This window comes from Trifolium pratense, linkage group LG2 (assembly GCF_020283565.1).
Source record: "Trifolium pratense cultivar HEN17-A07 linkage group LG2, ARS_RC_1.1, whole genome shotgun sequence".
In the NCBI taxonomy this organism is placed as follows: Eukaryota; Viridiplantae; Streptophyta; class Magnoliopsida; order Fabales; family Fabaceae; genus Trifolium; species Trifolium pratense.
This window is the reverse complement of record NC_060060.1, coordinates 37,605,537-37,621,398: the sequence shown is the minus strand read 5'-3', so window position 1 is coordinate 37,621,398 and position 15,862 is coordinate 37,605,537. Positions and strand designations below refer to the sequence as shown.

Sequence of the window (15,862 nt, the reverse complement as noted above, 5' to 3'; positions counted from 1 at the left end):
TAAACATATCAAATTAATTATAATCAATCTTAGTCATTAGTTTTAGATCTGACGGTCAATAACAGTGCGACTAATCCAGATTTCAATAACACACATTTAGTAATAAAATTTTCGAATTTATTTTCTTTTTGTACAACAAGCAACAACAATATTCTCTGACCAAAACTACAAATGTATATTACTTTATCCATTATCGTTTTGGATTTTTTGCATGTAGCACAACTTTAATCACTAATATCTTTAATTATATATTATAACCGACAACTTTTTTTTTTTTTGTTTCAAAATATAATTTTTTTATCATACTACTGTATCAATGAACAAATATCCTCATCACAAGGTGTTTCTGTAGCGGATAAAAGAATCAAGCCTCTGCAACCTCAATTGTTTCTTAAACATGTTAATAAAATCATCAGCTTTTGAGTCTACACCTTCATCTTCTTTACACATCGTCGTTTCACTTCTCGCCATCGCCGTCGCCGGCCTCCTTCTCTCAACCATTTCTTCATCTTCTTCCTCCTCCCAGTCAAACGTCATAGAACACTCTTTCTCACTCGCTGATCTCTTCATCATCTCCACCTTGCTATTCTCCTCCTCCTCATCACAAACCGGCTTCAATTTAGCCGGTTTCAATTTAATCGGTTTCATCCATGGATGTTCGGATTCAGCTTGAGCGTAATGTGTTTTTATTTTAGGTTGAGTTGGTTCGTGTTTGTTGAGTTTGAAGGATACGACTCGTTGTAACAGAGACGGTTTTTGTTTTTGAACGAGTTGGGATTGAGTGGACTCGCATTGATCTGACTCGGAAGATTTTGGTTGGTTTTGGTTGTAGTGATTAAGATTAAAGGATTTGACTCGTTGGAAAAGTTGTTGTTGGAATTGTTTTTTGGGTGGTTTAGCATTGAAGCGAGTAACAAGAGCTATTGTACCGATGACAAGGTTTACAAAGATGAAAAGAGGAGATGGTGCAAACCAATTAGCCATAGCTATGAAATTATTATTACTACCTGCTGCTATGGGGTCTTCCATTTTGTGGTTTGGAGGGTTTCTTCTCTCTCTGTGTGTAAGTAATGTGTGGTTGGTGAGAAAGGGATGAAAGCTTAATAATAAGAGTGTCAATGGACAGTGTATATATAGAGAAGAAATAATATCCGAATGTCTCTGTCTTCAAGAAAAATATCAAGGGGGGCACTTGTGATACTACTGTTGTTCTGTCGACGTTTACTTCAGCTGGAAGATTTGTGTTTTGTTCTCTTTTTTAATTTAATTCAAATTTAATACTACTAATATCACATATGCTTGAAAGAATAATAGTATCCGGTAACATTTCATTTAATGAGATGACACAATTTTTTTTTAATTTAATTAAAATTTTGAATTTGATTTCTAACTTAAATAGTCTTCCGATCCGATCTCAAGTTCACATCTCCTAGAGATTTTCCGCCTTGGGGTCAACCCGTCACAATTTTGTTCTTTATAGAAAATACATCTCAAGCGACTAAGTTTGGTCTAGTGGTGAGGAATTTGGGTAGTATGCATGAGGTCATGCATAGGTTCAATCCTCATTGGCAAGTCTCGGTGGTTTGAAATGCGTGGATTTTGTATATAAATTATCCTTAATCTCAATTATCAAGTGAGATGTGGGACTATTTGATGTGAAACAAATAGTAATGTTAAAACTCTTACTAAGTGTTTTAATGATTGGATGAGAAATGACCACAAAAACTACAAAGTCGTGTAACATGCAAAGCCAGGAAAGGTAAGGTACTCGAGTGAGTCGGCAAGAATAGGCAGAAACATCGGCATCCAATTTTCCAATGTGATATGGGGCGTGTACGTACCTCAATCAATGTTTCTAATTGGTTGACAAAACTTCTCTAAAGATCTAGTGGGGAGGTGTAGGTCCAAATGCACTTCAATTGCTAATTAACTTGCTATGAAATCTGGAGTACTCAAGCCCTTCATTTTTAGAGTTGGTTGGTAGGACTACAAATCTTTTGTGATGTGTGCTTATTGGTCCAAATTTAGAATAGAGTTTGTTTTGAACTATCATTTTATTTTATTTTATTTTTGATGAGTTGTTTTGATCTATCTTTATCATGTGGATAATGATTTATTCGTAAGTGGCTCGAGTAAATGGTGTGATAGATCTGGAGATATATGATGAAAACTAGTGTTTGTATGTTTTGATCTGTTTGTCATTAGCCCCATTACAGTATAAAATAACAAAAATTGAGGTTATTCCGGGTTTGGATAATCTCCATTTGAAAAGTGAAATAGACATAAACAGGAATTTAAACTACACAATATTTTTTGTATTATGTTTAATTTAAAACTTGATTATAAAATTTGGAGTAGGATGGAATATAATAAAAAAAATAGTTTCTACGGTACATTCGAATAACTTTAATGTGTCGGTACATTGGGTCATCAAATTGATAAATAAGTGATTAATTATTAGAATTAAAAATTTGTTAGTCAATTATTGTATTTAAGAGATAATAATATCACAAGAAAAAACACAATTTCATTGTTTATAAGCCTTAACACTATTTTTTTTAACATTTTTTCATAAAAAAGTTCAATATTAACTATTATGAGAATAAAAATTTAAAAAAAAATCAAATTTTATATTTTTGATTGTTTTAATAAATGATATTTGGTTATAATAATTGTTTTTATTTTTGACAAAATTCAATATTAACTATTTTATTTTAATAAAATAGTTGGATGATAAAAAATATTTAAAACACAGTTTATTTTGTCTTTTTTTCTCCAAATTAAAATTTCTATTTTATTTTTTGTGAAATGAAAGGGGCATGGTGGTACCAACCACCATATAAGATGGTATGAAGTGAGGAAAAGATCAAGCCATGTGCGTTTTCTTTTTGTCAAATACAAGATATTTCATTTATTCAAAAGCTTAAATAGCCAAAATTACACCATGTATAAGCCATTATCCACTAGTACAAAATTAACGCCAAAACTTGCAAAAATATAAATTGAAGTATCAGACTTACATGACTTATAAATTTAATAGATGAGAGTTAACTTGACAAGTAAAAAAATAAGGAGTTACTTTTGTCGCCCTACTGGTTATTTAAACACTATCGGCGATTTAGGTAGCGGACGGTTTTTTTTTCAAAGTGCCTTATTTTTACACATCCGCTACTTAAGTCGCGAATGTGTAAAATAGGGCGCGCGAGTAACCAGTGGTAAATGTAGCTCTCAAGAATGAAAGCAAACAGCACCAACAGAATATGAAAGGCGGCTTGTGAATGTGTGAACCAGGCTTTTAATGGGCCAACTTCAAAGAGGACTAATATATGGATCCAATTGAAGACACCGACTTGAGAATTGACCATGACCATATCATGTTTTTTTTTTTTTTTGACAATTCCATATCATGCTTTCTTAATGCTTCATACACACACATTTGTGTGTTCTTAATGTTTTATTTATGTCATGTTATTATCACCAAAAAAATTGTTTTATGTCATGTTTGTTCTTTTTTTTAATATTCTTTATAGGGTGACTCATGCCTGTTTGGTATTTTTGTTTATGTGTGAGTTATTTGTATTTTTAATATACTTTCTATATATTTGTTATTGATTTTGAATTTGAAGAGATAGAACTAGTCCAATTCAGCCAAACTCAAGGTGATAATTAGCCTCAAAGTTTAAGTGATCAGTTGTTGTTACAAACTCGTGACCTTTTATCAATTGATGAGGCACAACTCACTCGTTTTAAGTCCAATTAAGGCTTGTAATGCATATTTTAAATCTTATTCAGATGCTATTTATGTGAATCAGAAGCTACAAAATCACTGACCTATATAACTGGAAGACATCAACTCAAGAAAAACAGTTTACGCCGGAATTAGTTTGTGAGAGTTTTGGGGGTTAGATAGTTTTCTCTTCGATAGTGGGTGGTTAGTTCAACTAATTTATTTATTTATTTATTTTATTATTATTATTATTATTATGGTATGAATTTTTATCACCTTTAACGACGATTAATTTTTGTCGGGTAATCTATTGGGTACATAAGGTGGATTCTCTCCTCTCAACTAAATTTTTTTCATACGCATGAGCCAAAAATGGAACCTCTGATCAAATGTTTTAGAGGACCAAGACTCTTATCACTTTGACAAATTCATTGTTGGTGTAGTTCAACTAATTTATGCTAAGAGTTAAATGTGTTAATGTGTAAAAAGATTCGGGTTCAAGTTCCGATAAAGGAGAAAATACTAACATTAACAAATAATTAATAACTTTGGTCATTTTTATTCAAAAAAAAAAATAACTTTGGTCATTTCACACAAAAAATAGTTCTCTTTATTTTCTATTTTCTTTGTAATTTCATATCTTTCTAAAAATAGATTAGTACTGGTGAAACTTGTTCATAGGCGATAACTAATCGTACCTTGATTAGAGTCGACCTTTGTTTGGTGGTGCACTTCTTCATCCCCGATGAATGGGAGGGGAGTTTTTTACATGCAAGCGCTTCAACGCTCAAGTTAGTATGATGTGAAACTAAGGTTTTAAGAGTAAGATAGAATTATTTGACTCCTTTGCATGAGAGGAATATATATAGTTCCCGACGTTGAACCAAGACCATTGATGAATGCATCAACACTATCAATGGCTGTCGAAGAATGGTTGACGAGCCATGATGGACAATAAATATCCATAATTCAGATGTCAAACATTATAGTGTGGCTGGATACAGTGACCATTGGATGGAGACGCCTGATCTTTGACCTATCATGCTTGAACCGTATTCGATTATTGGTGCGGAGTAATTCTTTTGTTATTGGGCTGAAGCTCAATCCAAAACAATAACTATGGAATGCTAAAATTGTTGTCGATCCAAGAGACTCAAGCATTTGGATTTGAAATCTTAGTTGATTCTTATACTGTTAATTTATATGCATATCCTCTTTTTATATTCAATTATGTAAAAATCAAGTAAAACTTGTAGTACAAAGTGTTGACATGAGGATTGTCCTCACAAAGATGTTTAATTTTAAAGTGAAGACCTATAAAAAAAGGGGGGGGGATTAAAATTTAAACTAATCTGTTTGTCATGTTCTCATGTCTGGTCTTCATATGTTCAAAGATTTAAAACTCAAAAAAAAAAAATTAAAAAAATAATAATAATACTAAAACCAAGACTCTCATTAGACTTGTTTGGGAGTTAATTTTTAGAGGAAGGTGAAAAAATGAGTTATTTTTCTTTTTTTAAATAAAAAAAATTAACACTAAAATATTTTAAAAAATTATTTAAGTGTGGTTGAAATATCATGTGATTATTTATCATGTTTTTCTTTTAATTATTTTAAAATATTAACTATATACTACTCCGTCCCAAAATATAAGCAAAAGGAGGTCAACAAAAGTGAATGTATCTGGACTAAATTTTAAACCAAATACATCAACTTTCATTGACCAATTTTTGCTTATATTTTGAGACGGAAGGAGTATTAAAATAGAGATTCGGCCCTTCAAAATAAAATAAAAAATTGTAAACAATAAAGTATTCCCCTTTAAAACCCTCAAAACCAACGCACAAACAAAGCTTAAAGAAGTTTATCTTCATAGCTGAACATTCAAAAACTAAAACAATCAAATTTGTAATTAAAACATATATACATCAAAGCGCAATCCTATCTTCTTTTTGTTGATTCATATAGTACTCCTTCATTTTCGTATAAGGTATAAGTGTTCAGTTCTATCATATTTAGTTTTTTAATAAATTGTCTAGTTTGCGTTTTAAGGATATGATTCGTCAATTATACGCTTTGTCAATTATTGTTATCTTTTTTACTATATATATATATATATATATATATATATATATATGAAAAACTAAAGTTTTTTTTTAAAAGAAAGTTTGTTCTTTTTTTTTACGATAGGAAAGTTTGTTGCTTTCTTGTTATATTAAAATTTAAATAGAGTTTGTTACCTATAATAATGGTTCATTGAAGATTTAGATGAGGGTATAATAGGAAGATGATGTGCAAAAATCCACTTTCTTAATTTGGTGTTATCATTCTAACTTGACACTTATACGGAAATGGAGGGAGTAGTATTTATTGTCTAGTTTAGTAGATATAATTTCATTCCTTAACGTGGATAAATGAAGAATTATAAATCCAAACTCGAGTCCTATATATTACAATGTCTCTGCTACATTGAGAATGATTTTCTGCAATCAGAATAATACCACATTCACATAGTTAGACATCAATCAATAGTCGTTCAATCAAGATAAGACATCCAAATTTAAGCTCAATATTTTTAACTTCAATCCAAAATTTAAAATCTTAACTTTTGTTTTTCCTAAACCATCTAATTAAGATAAACAACTATCAACAATAACTCTGAATAAATGCATCAAAACCTTGATCAAAGGAATTCATTTTATTCAATACATTTTTATGTTGTTCACCAGAAAAAGAAAAAATTATGTTCACTTTATGTTTCACACTAGATTGGGCATGTTCATGTTCATGTTCATTCATAGAAAGATTTGTTTAGCCTTAACCAAAACCCCGATTACAGAAAACCTCCACTCGAATATACTCGCCATACAAACTCAAACACAACATCAATTCAAACATACCAGTAGTAGTAGTAATTAGTGCGAGTAATATTTTATTTTTCATGATATATTAATATTAATGAACATATAGCATATTCATTCAGAGAGTAGTGTACTGCATTTGTGTTGTCACGAAATTCCTCACATGCTGTTTCTGTAGCGAATAAACGAATCAAGTCTCTGCAATCTCAGTTGCTTCTTAAACCTGTTAATAAAATCATCAGCTTTTGCGTCAACCGCTTCATCTTCTTTACACGTCGTCGTTTCACTCCTCGCTGCTGCCGTCGCTGGCCTCCTTCTCTCCACTGTTTCTTTATCCTCTTCCTCCCAATCAAACTTCATCTCGCTCGCTGATTTCTTCATCTCCACTTTACTCTCTTTCGGGTCCGGAGATGGGTTTTCGGATTTGGGTTGTGCTGGTTCGTGTCTGTTGAGATTGAAGGAAATGACCCGCTGTAACAGAGACGGTTTTCGGACGAGTTGTGGTTGTGGCTGAGTTGACTCGGACTCTGACTCGGGTTGAGAGTAATGTATTTGTGAGTGTGATGGCTCGTGTTTGTTGAGATTGAAGGACATGACCCGCTCTAACAGAGAAGTTTTTCGGGCGAGTTGTGGCTGAGTTAACTCGGACTCTGACTCGGGTTGAGCATAATGCGTTTCTGGGTGTGATGATGGTTCGTGCTTGTTGAGATTGAAGGACATGACTCGCTCTAACAGAGAAGGTTTTCGAACGAATTGGGGATGAGTTGACTCGGACTCTGACTCTGTTTCGGGCTGTGGAACATATGTTGGTTCGTTATGGTAGTAGTGGCGGAGATTGAAGGACCTGACACGGTGGATGAGGGAAGGTGGGCGATTGAGTTGAGGTTGTTGGTCGTTTTTGGGTGGAGCATTGAAACGAGAAGCAAGAGCTATGGTACCAATTACGAGGTTCATAAAGATGAAAATGGAAGAAGGTGTGAACCATGTTGCTATGAAAGTTGTTGGGTCTGCCATTATCTTCCTTAATTTGGAGGTTTCTTTTGTGTAGTGTGTTGGTGAGAGGTGAAAGCTTTGATGGCACTGAAAAATGAAAATGGACACTACTACTACGTGAACAATGTGGAGATGGGGGTGTAAATAGAGAAATATTCGAGTCTTGTCGCAAAAAAGAAAAAAGAAAAAAGAAAAAAAGTAGATAAATATCATATGGGGCACGTTGTTGACGTAGGTATGTTGACGTATACTTTTAGCTCATTGTCGTTTTGTTCTACAAGTACTAGTAGTATTTTTTAACCATATTGAGAACTACTACTACTAAAGCCGTCAAAAATTGGTCGACACGATGGGCCGGCCCATTAGCCCATGATCTTGGATGAGTTAGGCCTAAAAAATATAGCCTAAAATGTGATCGGGTTTTTTGGGCCAAGTTCATATGGATATCGGATTGGGCTGGGCTAGCCCACCGGATTTTTGGTTGGCCCATTAGCCTATATAAAAATATATTTTTGCGATTTTTGTAAAAATAATATCAATGAAAAACTATCATTTACTTGATAAATTACTATAAAAAATATATTTAAATGTGTAAACTTAATAAAACGGGGTATATTTACCTAAAATTAGGGGTGCTCGCGGTTCGGTTTGGATCGGTTTTGAGGCAAAAACTCATCCGATCCAAAAATAAATTCATTTGCGGTTTGGTTCGGTTTTGGATGACAAATCAAAAAAATCCGATCCAATCCGATCCAATATTATTCGGTTTAATTTGGATCGGTTTTTGGATATCCAAATTATAAATTGTAATTTTTTTAATAAATATAAATATTATAAAAAACGCTACAAAATAGTAGTTTGACATTTTTGACAAAATAAATATTAAGTTTGATGTAAAATATAACATATAATATATTAAAAATTAATAATTTGGAATGACAATTACCAATTATATTCGAAACATATAAAAAGTAAAAAAAAAATTAAATTAAACTAACATATAGTATTATCAAAATTTAAAATAGATTAAATTAAACTAACATATAGCATTAACAAAATTTAAAATGAAAAAAAAAAGTTAATGCAATATATATATATATATATTTATACTAATAAAAAGATAAATAAATACTAAAATATATGTATGCGGTTTGGTTCGGTTTGGTTTGGTTTTAAGAAATCAATCCGAAATCCGATCCGATCCAGCGGTTTTCACAAAAGAACATCCAAACACATCCAAAAAATTTCGGTTTTTTGCGGTTTTCGGTTTTTTTGGATCGGTTTTCGGTTTTTATTTGGATTGGTTTGGATTTGAGCACCCCTACCTAAAATTAGAGTTTAATTGATATTTAGTGTTGATGTAAAAATTATTTAAAATTGCATTAAATAATATCTCAATAAAATTGATAATATGAAGAATTAATACATCAAAATAATATAAAAATGCTGAATAAAAAGGAAAATAAAAAAGTAAAATGAAATAGGTCGGGCTGGCCCATTTGCCCAGTTGGCCCACAAGGGTCAGACTTGATAAATGTTGGCCCAATAATAAACGGGTCGGGCCAATCTGACCCATTTATTTTGAATGGCCCACCATGCCGGGCAGGGTCGGACCTGTCCATTTGACAGCTACTACTAAGTACTAAATACTAATTAAACACTTGAATTAAATATTTATTTAACTTTTTACTAAAATTAAATCCTCATGCTTAGTGTATATACTAGTATAATAACGTTTAGACTTTGAGAGAATCCAAGGACATGTTACTATTATTTTTTTATATACTTAAGAAGAAAATAAAAATGATTGAGTGTATGTAGTTATGTCTCTTTGTCCTTTTCTTTAGAGGATGTCTTATGTAGTTATGTCTATTTCAAGGGCGGAACGGTCCCAAACTGCCAATTTATGAGCACAACAAACAACATAAAAAATAATAAATTAAACATAAGAAAAATAGTTGATTCGAGTATCAACAAAATAAAAGAGAATTGACTCAAGACTTTCAAATAGATGACGTGTCAAGAAAATAATTTTACATTCAATGGTATATGAAAAGGGGGATTCTAGCGTGGGAGACTGAAACATGTCTCTCACAAGTGGGAGACTGGTTTCATCTGTAGGATGTGTGTAAAAAACATTCAACGGTTGTGATTAAGTACAAGAAACCTATTGCTACAGTATAATAACAGTTTTTAATGTTTGATTTATTCTTTTTACTTTAATTATCTATTTCACCTAAATAATAGTTTTCTTAAACAAAGATCTGAAGATTGTTGCCTCCTTTCTGAATCTGCAAAAGTGCAGACTGCAGAAAGAAAATAATAGTTTTGTTAGTTAATGACTTAAATAATTGTTAAGCTTGAACAAGATCTAAAGATTCAAAACTTTGAATAGAAAGAAAATCCAAAGATGGAAGGAATTGAACAAAAAAATCTAAACTTTGTATAAAAAGAATTAGATCTGAAGTTGTATAGAGCAATGATGGAAGATCCATTTTTTCTTTTATTAGATTTTTATTTCATTTTCTTTGTTTCTATGTGGAGTTGTTCGGTGGAATACTGCATTTCATCTCTTCCACATGTTATCTCCTTCTCTCGTTTCGACTTAGACGAAGGGCGCAGAAATTGTTCTTCGTTCTTGATGAAGAAATCTCAAATTTAAAAAACAAATCTCAAATTCACATATTGTATAAGGAGGGTAGAGTTCCAAAATAATCTTAGAACAAAAATGAAAGAACAAGGAAGAAACAGATTTAGCAGTAAATTCTATAGAGAAACAGATCTGGTAGCAAGTTCCAAAATATTTGTAAATAACTCTAATTTTAAAGTATAAATAAATTATGTTGTTTTAAAATTTTTAAAAAAAATTAAAAAATTATTATTTTCTATTACCGGATCCACCTACTATAACAGGTAATTTAGGTATCCCACCTGTGGGAGACATGCTTGAGTCTCCCACGCTAGAATCCCCCTATGAAAAGAGGAAAAAATAATGGGATGACCATGGCCTACCTAGACCATACCATTGTATATTGTTCCCCCTTGATCTATTTGGCATCTTTTTAAAGTAGTCTTATTATTTATCACGAAAGTTTTCTTTAAGAAAAAATTCATGAATTTTAATTGATCTATCAAATTAAGTTTTGGCCAGATGACACGGTAGAAGAATGCAGCAATATTATGGCGCATTTTCAATCATGTATCTGTGATATTATTTTGTTTTAATACAAAAAAAAAAAAAAGTAGTAGTTTTGTTTTTATGTATGATTTTTATGTGTTCTTAAATTTTATGGAGTATTATTCTTTTCTATTTGCATAACAAAAAATAATAATGGCATTTTGTGGTTGTATTTTAATTTAAATTTTGTACTACTTATCTACCGTAACTGAACGTCCGTCCTCTGGTATTGTTGATCCCACACCTCTCTTGATCCTTATGTTATTTAATTCTTAACTACCAAATTACTGCATTCACATGTAATGTTGATTATTGTCCATACAACACACAATTTAATTTTTTTTTATAAGCAAAAAGATTGAATTAAAAGGAGTGCAAGGGGCACTCAACCCTTACAAAAATTACGAAAACCATTAGATGCTTAGAATGCAAGCTAATTGATCGTTACACCAGTCTGAGAATACAAAGGAAAGATTAAGTTCTATTCGACCTACAAACCAAACCCAAGAAATAAAAATAATCTGATCAACAAGTAAGGCCAAATTAAACACATCTCCACGAAACATAATGTTGTTTCGAGTTCGCCATATACTCCAAGTGATTGCTAGCCAAATGACATGACGAGCTTTAGCAAGACTCTTACTCTTCACCAAATCACCAAAAGTAGTTAAATGCTTTCATACAACACACAAGTGATGTGTTTGTCCAAAAAAAAATAGTACTAGTACAAGTGATGTGTTTGGTTCTATTTCTAAATTTAAAAATAGCATATGAACACGTCTTCTTTATTTGGTTGACCATATGGCAACAACCATAGGTTAAAGTCTCCTCTAAGAAGTCATATTATTTAGTTTATTTATTTATTTATTTATTTATTTCATACTGCACAATTTATTTATTTATTGTGAATTTTTATCTGCACAATTATACATGGTCGAACGTGTCATATTTATTGTTGTGATCCTTTCTTACATGTATATTGTTTTTGTTTTCTTCCTACCAATTTTCTTCCTACCAAACAAGCTCGATTTGATTGCAACTTGCAACACTGTTATAGATGAGTTTCTAATTTCATATGATTTGTACCATTCCAAAATATAAACAAAATTGAATTAAAAAATTGATGTATTTTGTTTGAATTGAATTAAATACAATAATTATTTTATTCATTTTTACTTATATTTTAAAATAAAGGGAGTAATTAATTCCTTGATCTTGAGGATATAAGCAAGAAAAAATTATTTAAACTAATTAAAAGTAGTGTACAATTTTATTAACAGAAAAATGATTATATTTTTTAAAATATCATTTATTAAAACTTATTTCATAAAAATAAAATAGAAGAGAATATAAAAAAATGTTATCTAGTTTATATACTTTAACAGAGGTATATTGGTTATGTAGTATTTAATTTGGACAAAACTTAAACGCATTTCTTTAGAGGTTTTTTGTATGGTTTTTAACATAATAAACTATGATTTCCCCAAATCCATAATTTTCTCAAAGTTTGTTATATCCAAAAAAATGAACTTTATATTAAGAACCATACACAAAATTCCTAATGCACCCAAGTTTTTTCCTATGTATTTATCACAAATTAAATGTTATATTATAATTATAAAAAAATTGAAAAATGCAAATAAAATTATATTTAAAAAAAAACAAACAAAGAGACATAAGATATGCCATAAAACAAAAGGAATTGATTAAATCAGTTAATTACAAATTTTTTACCAATAAAACGGTAAGAACTTCGTCTCATAATGTTAATGTTGGTTGCTGTATTAAATTTATTGATTGTATTATTTAGTTTAAATTTACTACTCTATCATTTATGAGATAAATTCAAGGGCAAAGTTATCGACAATAGATTGATTCAAGTGGTAAGGGTCTCAATCTCCTTAAGCATGTGATCGATGGTTTGATTTTTGACTCGTGCATATGAAGAAGATAAGATTCGGTTGGGAGGAAAAAACCTATCTTGTGTGGCTTACAAGTTCCCCAATGAAAATTAGTGATTATTAACAACAGTGAAAACTTTATACCAATATTATAGTAAAAAAAATCAAGGCAAAGCAGCATCAAGTATTATTTGAATATTTTCCTCTAAAGAAACTTTTTTTCAGTCTTTTACTCACCGTAGTTTAACTGTCCCCACACCAAAACCATTTAATAGGAGTAAATTCATTGTTGTTGAATCGTTAGACTTTTAGCGATACGTAGTTTGTTACTTCTACCAATATGTAGTTTGTTTTTTAGCTTTATGAATAGGTTTGACAATCATCCGAGCTAATTTGTAAATAGTTCGAAACTTGATTCAATAATTAATTTATGAATAAAATAAAACTATTAATTAATAGTTTTATTTTCGGAATCCAATTAACAAAGCTATTAATTAATTGTTTTATTATCCATTTAAGTTTAAGTGCTTGTTTGAAAAAAAAATACCTTTTTATTTGTAAAAAATAAAGAAGAAAAAAATTCAAACAAATGAGTTGAACCTATCGAGTCAAACCGAACTGTCCAAGAACTTTAAACGAGCCGACCGAGCTCGAGCTGAAAAAATAGTTCGTATCAAACTTAAGCCGAATTTCAAGCTGAACCAATTCGTATTGAGTCGAGCTCGGACGAGTTCATCTCAGCTCGAGTCATTTGCAGCCCTTTATCTCTTTGATTACTATTACTCTCCTTAATGATAAATCTTTGGCATCATCGCTGTATGTATTGATAGATTCCACCACCTATCTATATAATGGTCCCTAGCTAGACAAACGTGTTAAGAGTTTGGTATGTGTTTGAAAAATTGACCCACTTTGGTGATGGAATGTAGGTAAACACAAAGATTAAGATATACAATGTCAGTTATTAGTAATATTTTCATTTTAATTAATTATGAGTATGAGAAAATCAAATAATCAAAAACAATTGTGAAACTTCTCTGAATATGATCACTTTTTTTTAGGACAATTGTAAAGGCTTCGTTTGGTATGGTTTTATAGTTTTATTATGTTATAAACTTCTAATAATTTTAACGATGTTACCAAGTACTAAGCAATAATAGAAACTTAAGCATTTGAACTTTCTTAATATGGGGAAATCAACGTTTGCATGTTATAACACCAGACCTATGCACATGCCCGCAGCGTCACGTTCATATCAACCATTCCAATGCATATAAAGCTTAATTAAACTTTTTCCTTGTATTGTTTCCAGGAACATGAAGGACAACATTACAACAACGAGACTAATCATTTGCAACTTATTAAAACAATTAGCCCACCCTCACCACGTCAGCTTTCCATCCAAAAAACTAATGGCAGAGACTAATTTTGATGACGAAAAAAATTGTAAGATTTTATTTCACCATAAAAAAATAACGTAACGACTACCTTTGAGTATAGAGCAAAATATAGAGACTAAAAATATATTTAATTAAGGGTGTTCGCAGTTTGGTTTGGATCGGTTATGAGATAAAAATTATCTGATCCAAAGAAAAAATAGCATGCGGTTCGGTTCGGTTTTTAAATAAATAATAATTAAATACTTCTAATATTAAAATATATCTAATCTATATAAGAAATTGATTGCTCTGAAAAACTCACAAAAAATCTTACTTCAAATGTTGCCATGTGTTTAAAGTACGAGTATTTGGCGTCCAAAATTTGTGTAACTAAACTAATATTGCGGCAAACCAAGTCATATTTTGAGCCAACCAAACCATTTTATATACTTGTGAGAGAAAAAGTTGCTTTTTGGCAACTCATGGTTACATGGAAACAAATTTGGTTGCTTTTCAAACCAAACCAACCAAACCATTTTTTATGCCAAATATTATATGCAATTGTCATATGTCATTGTCATATTTTCAACTTTGTCATACAGACACTTATCTAATGGGTCATACTCATGTTCAACTCTTTATTTTCCCACCAAAGAACAATTTGAATTTTGAATAACAAATTTCATGAATTATATTCTTTATAACTTCTCACTGAAAAAAATTTTAAGTCATGCGGGGGAGATTTTGCCTCCAACCCCATTCCCATGGGGGAATATTTGTCCCCATCCCCGCAGATCCCCACGGTTCCCGTGGAGATCCACGGATATCAAATATTAACAAAATTTCTATATTTTTCGGTCAAATTTATGACAGTAGTATGACGTTATTTTTTCTGTCTTATTTTAAAAAACAATTATTTTGCATCTTTCTTTTTTAAATAATAAAAACAACACATAATGCATTCATAACAAAAAAAACACATTGCAAAAATATTTGGCTACTAATAATCATACAAAACCTAACAGGCAAAATATTCCATATCAAAGTATGGCAGGTCGGGGAATGGACTAATAATCATACTAAAAACATTGAAAAAAAATATTTGGCTACTAATAATCATACTAATAATAATATATAGTGTATATATGGACGGATTCGGGGAATCCGCAGGGACAGATGATTCGTCCCCGATCCCCGCCCCAAAGTGCATGCGGGAGAATTTTTGCCTTCATCCTCATCCCGATGGGGATAAAATCTTTGTTTTCGGAGTTCCGAACGGAACAATCCCCACGGGGATCCGCTCCACCGGATGCAAATTGGCAACCCTAGTTGAAGGGTAACAACATAAACATTTTTGTAACGAACATGCATTGTGTAACCATTTATCCCACGATTTTATTTTTTTGTTTATCAATACATTTCTCCTTTATTTTTTGACATAAGAGTAAATAAAAATAGAGTAAAATTGAGTGAAAATAAAAATAGGGGGTAAAATTCCGCATTTTTCAAAACAGGAGGGTAAAACTCCGCATTTTTCAAAATAGGGGGTAAAACTGCATTTAAGCCTTTAAATTTTCTTGAGTTTTGGTCCTCTAAATTTCAGAGTCAATTTTGATGATGGGTCAAAAACATTAATGACATGATACTGCACACTTGGCTAAACATTATCCATCTCATTAAACTTTTCTTCTATTTCAATAGTATTTTTTTTTAAAAAATATTTTACTTATTAAAATGACGTGGCACTACACACAAACAAGTCTTTAAAATTGACTCTAAAATTAAACGGGACCAAAACTCAAGAAAAATTAAAATATAAGACC

General features: G+C 31.1%; 2 protein-coding genes across 2 annotated transcripts; both read right to left on the bottom strand.

Annotated features, from left to right (window-relative positions):
- Positions 1-151: 151 nt before the first annotated feature.
- LOC123906085 (pathogen-associated molecular patterns-induced protein A70-like) lies at positions 152-1,117 on the bottom strand. The gene has a single exon (XM_045955935.1). The coding sequence runs from the start codon at positions 1,027-1,029 to the stop codon at positions 334-336; it is 696 nt and encodes a 231-aa protein (XP_045811891.1). The 5' UTR covers positions 1,030-1,117; the 3' UTR covers positions 152-333.
- A 5,277-nt stretch (positions 1,118-6,394) lies between these two features.
- LOC123906084 (pathogen-associated molecular patterns-induced protein A70-like) lies at positions 6,395-7,755 on the bottom strand. Its single transcript, XM_045955934.1, has one exon. The coding sequence runs from the start codon at positions 7,600-7,602 to the stop codon at positions 6,748-6,750; it is 855 nt and encodes a 284-aa protein (XP_045811890.1). The 5' UTR covers positions 7,603-7,755; the 3' UTR covers positions 6,395-6,747.
- Positions 7,756-15,862: the final 8,107 nt, after the last annotated feature.

Excerpts from the sequence above, each read along its gene's own strand:
- LOC123906085 (XM_045955935.1), bottom strand. The coding sequence starts at position 1,029 with ATGGAAGACCCCATAGCAGCAGGTAGTAATAATAATTTCATAGCTATG.
- LOC123906084 (XM_045955934.1), bottom strand. The coding sequence starts at position 7,602 with ATGGCAGACCCAACAACTTTCATAGCAACATGGTTCACACCTTCTTCC.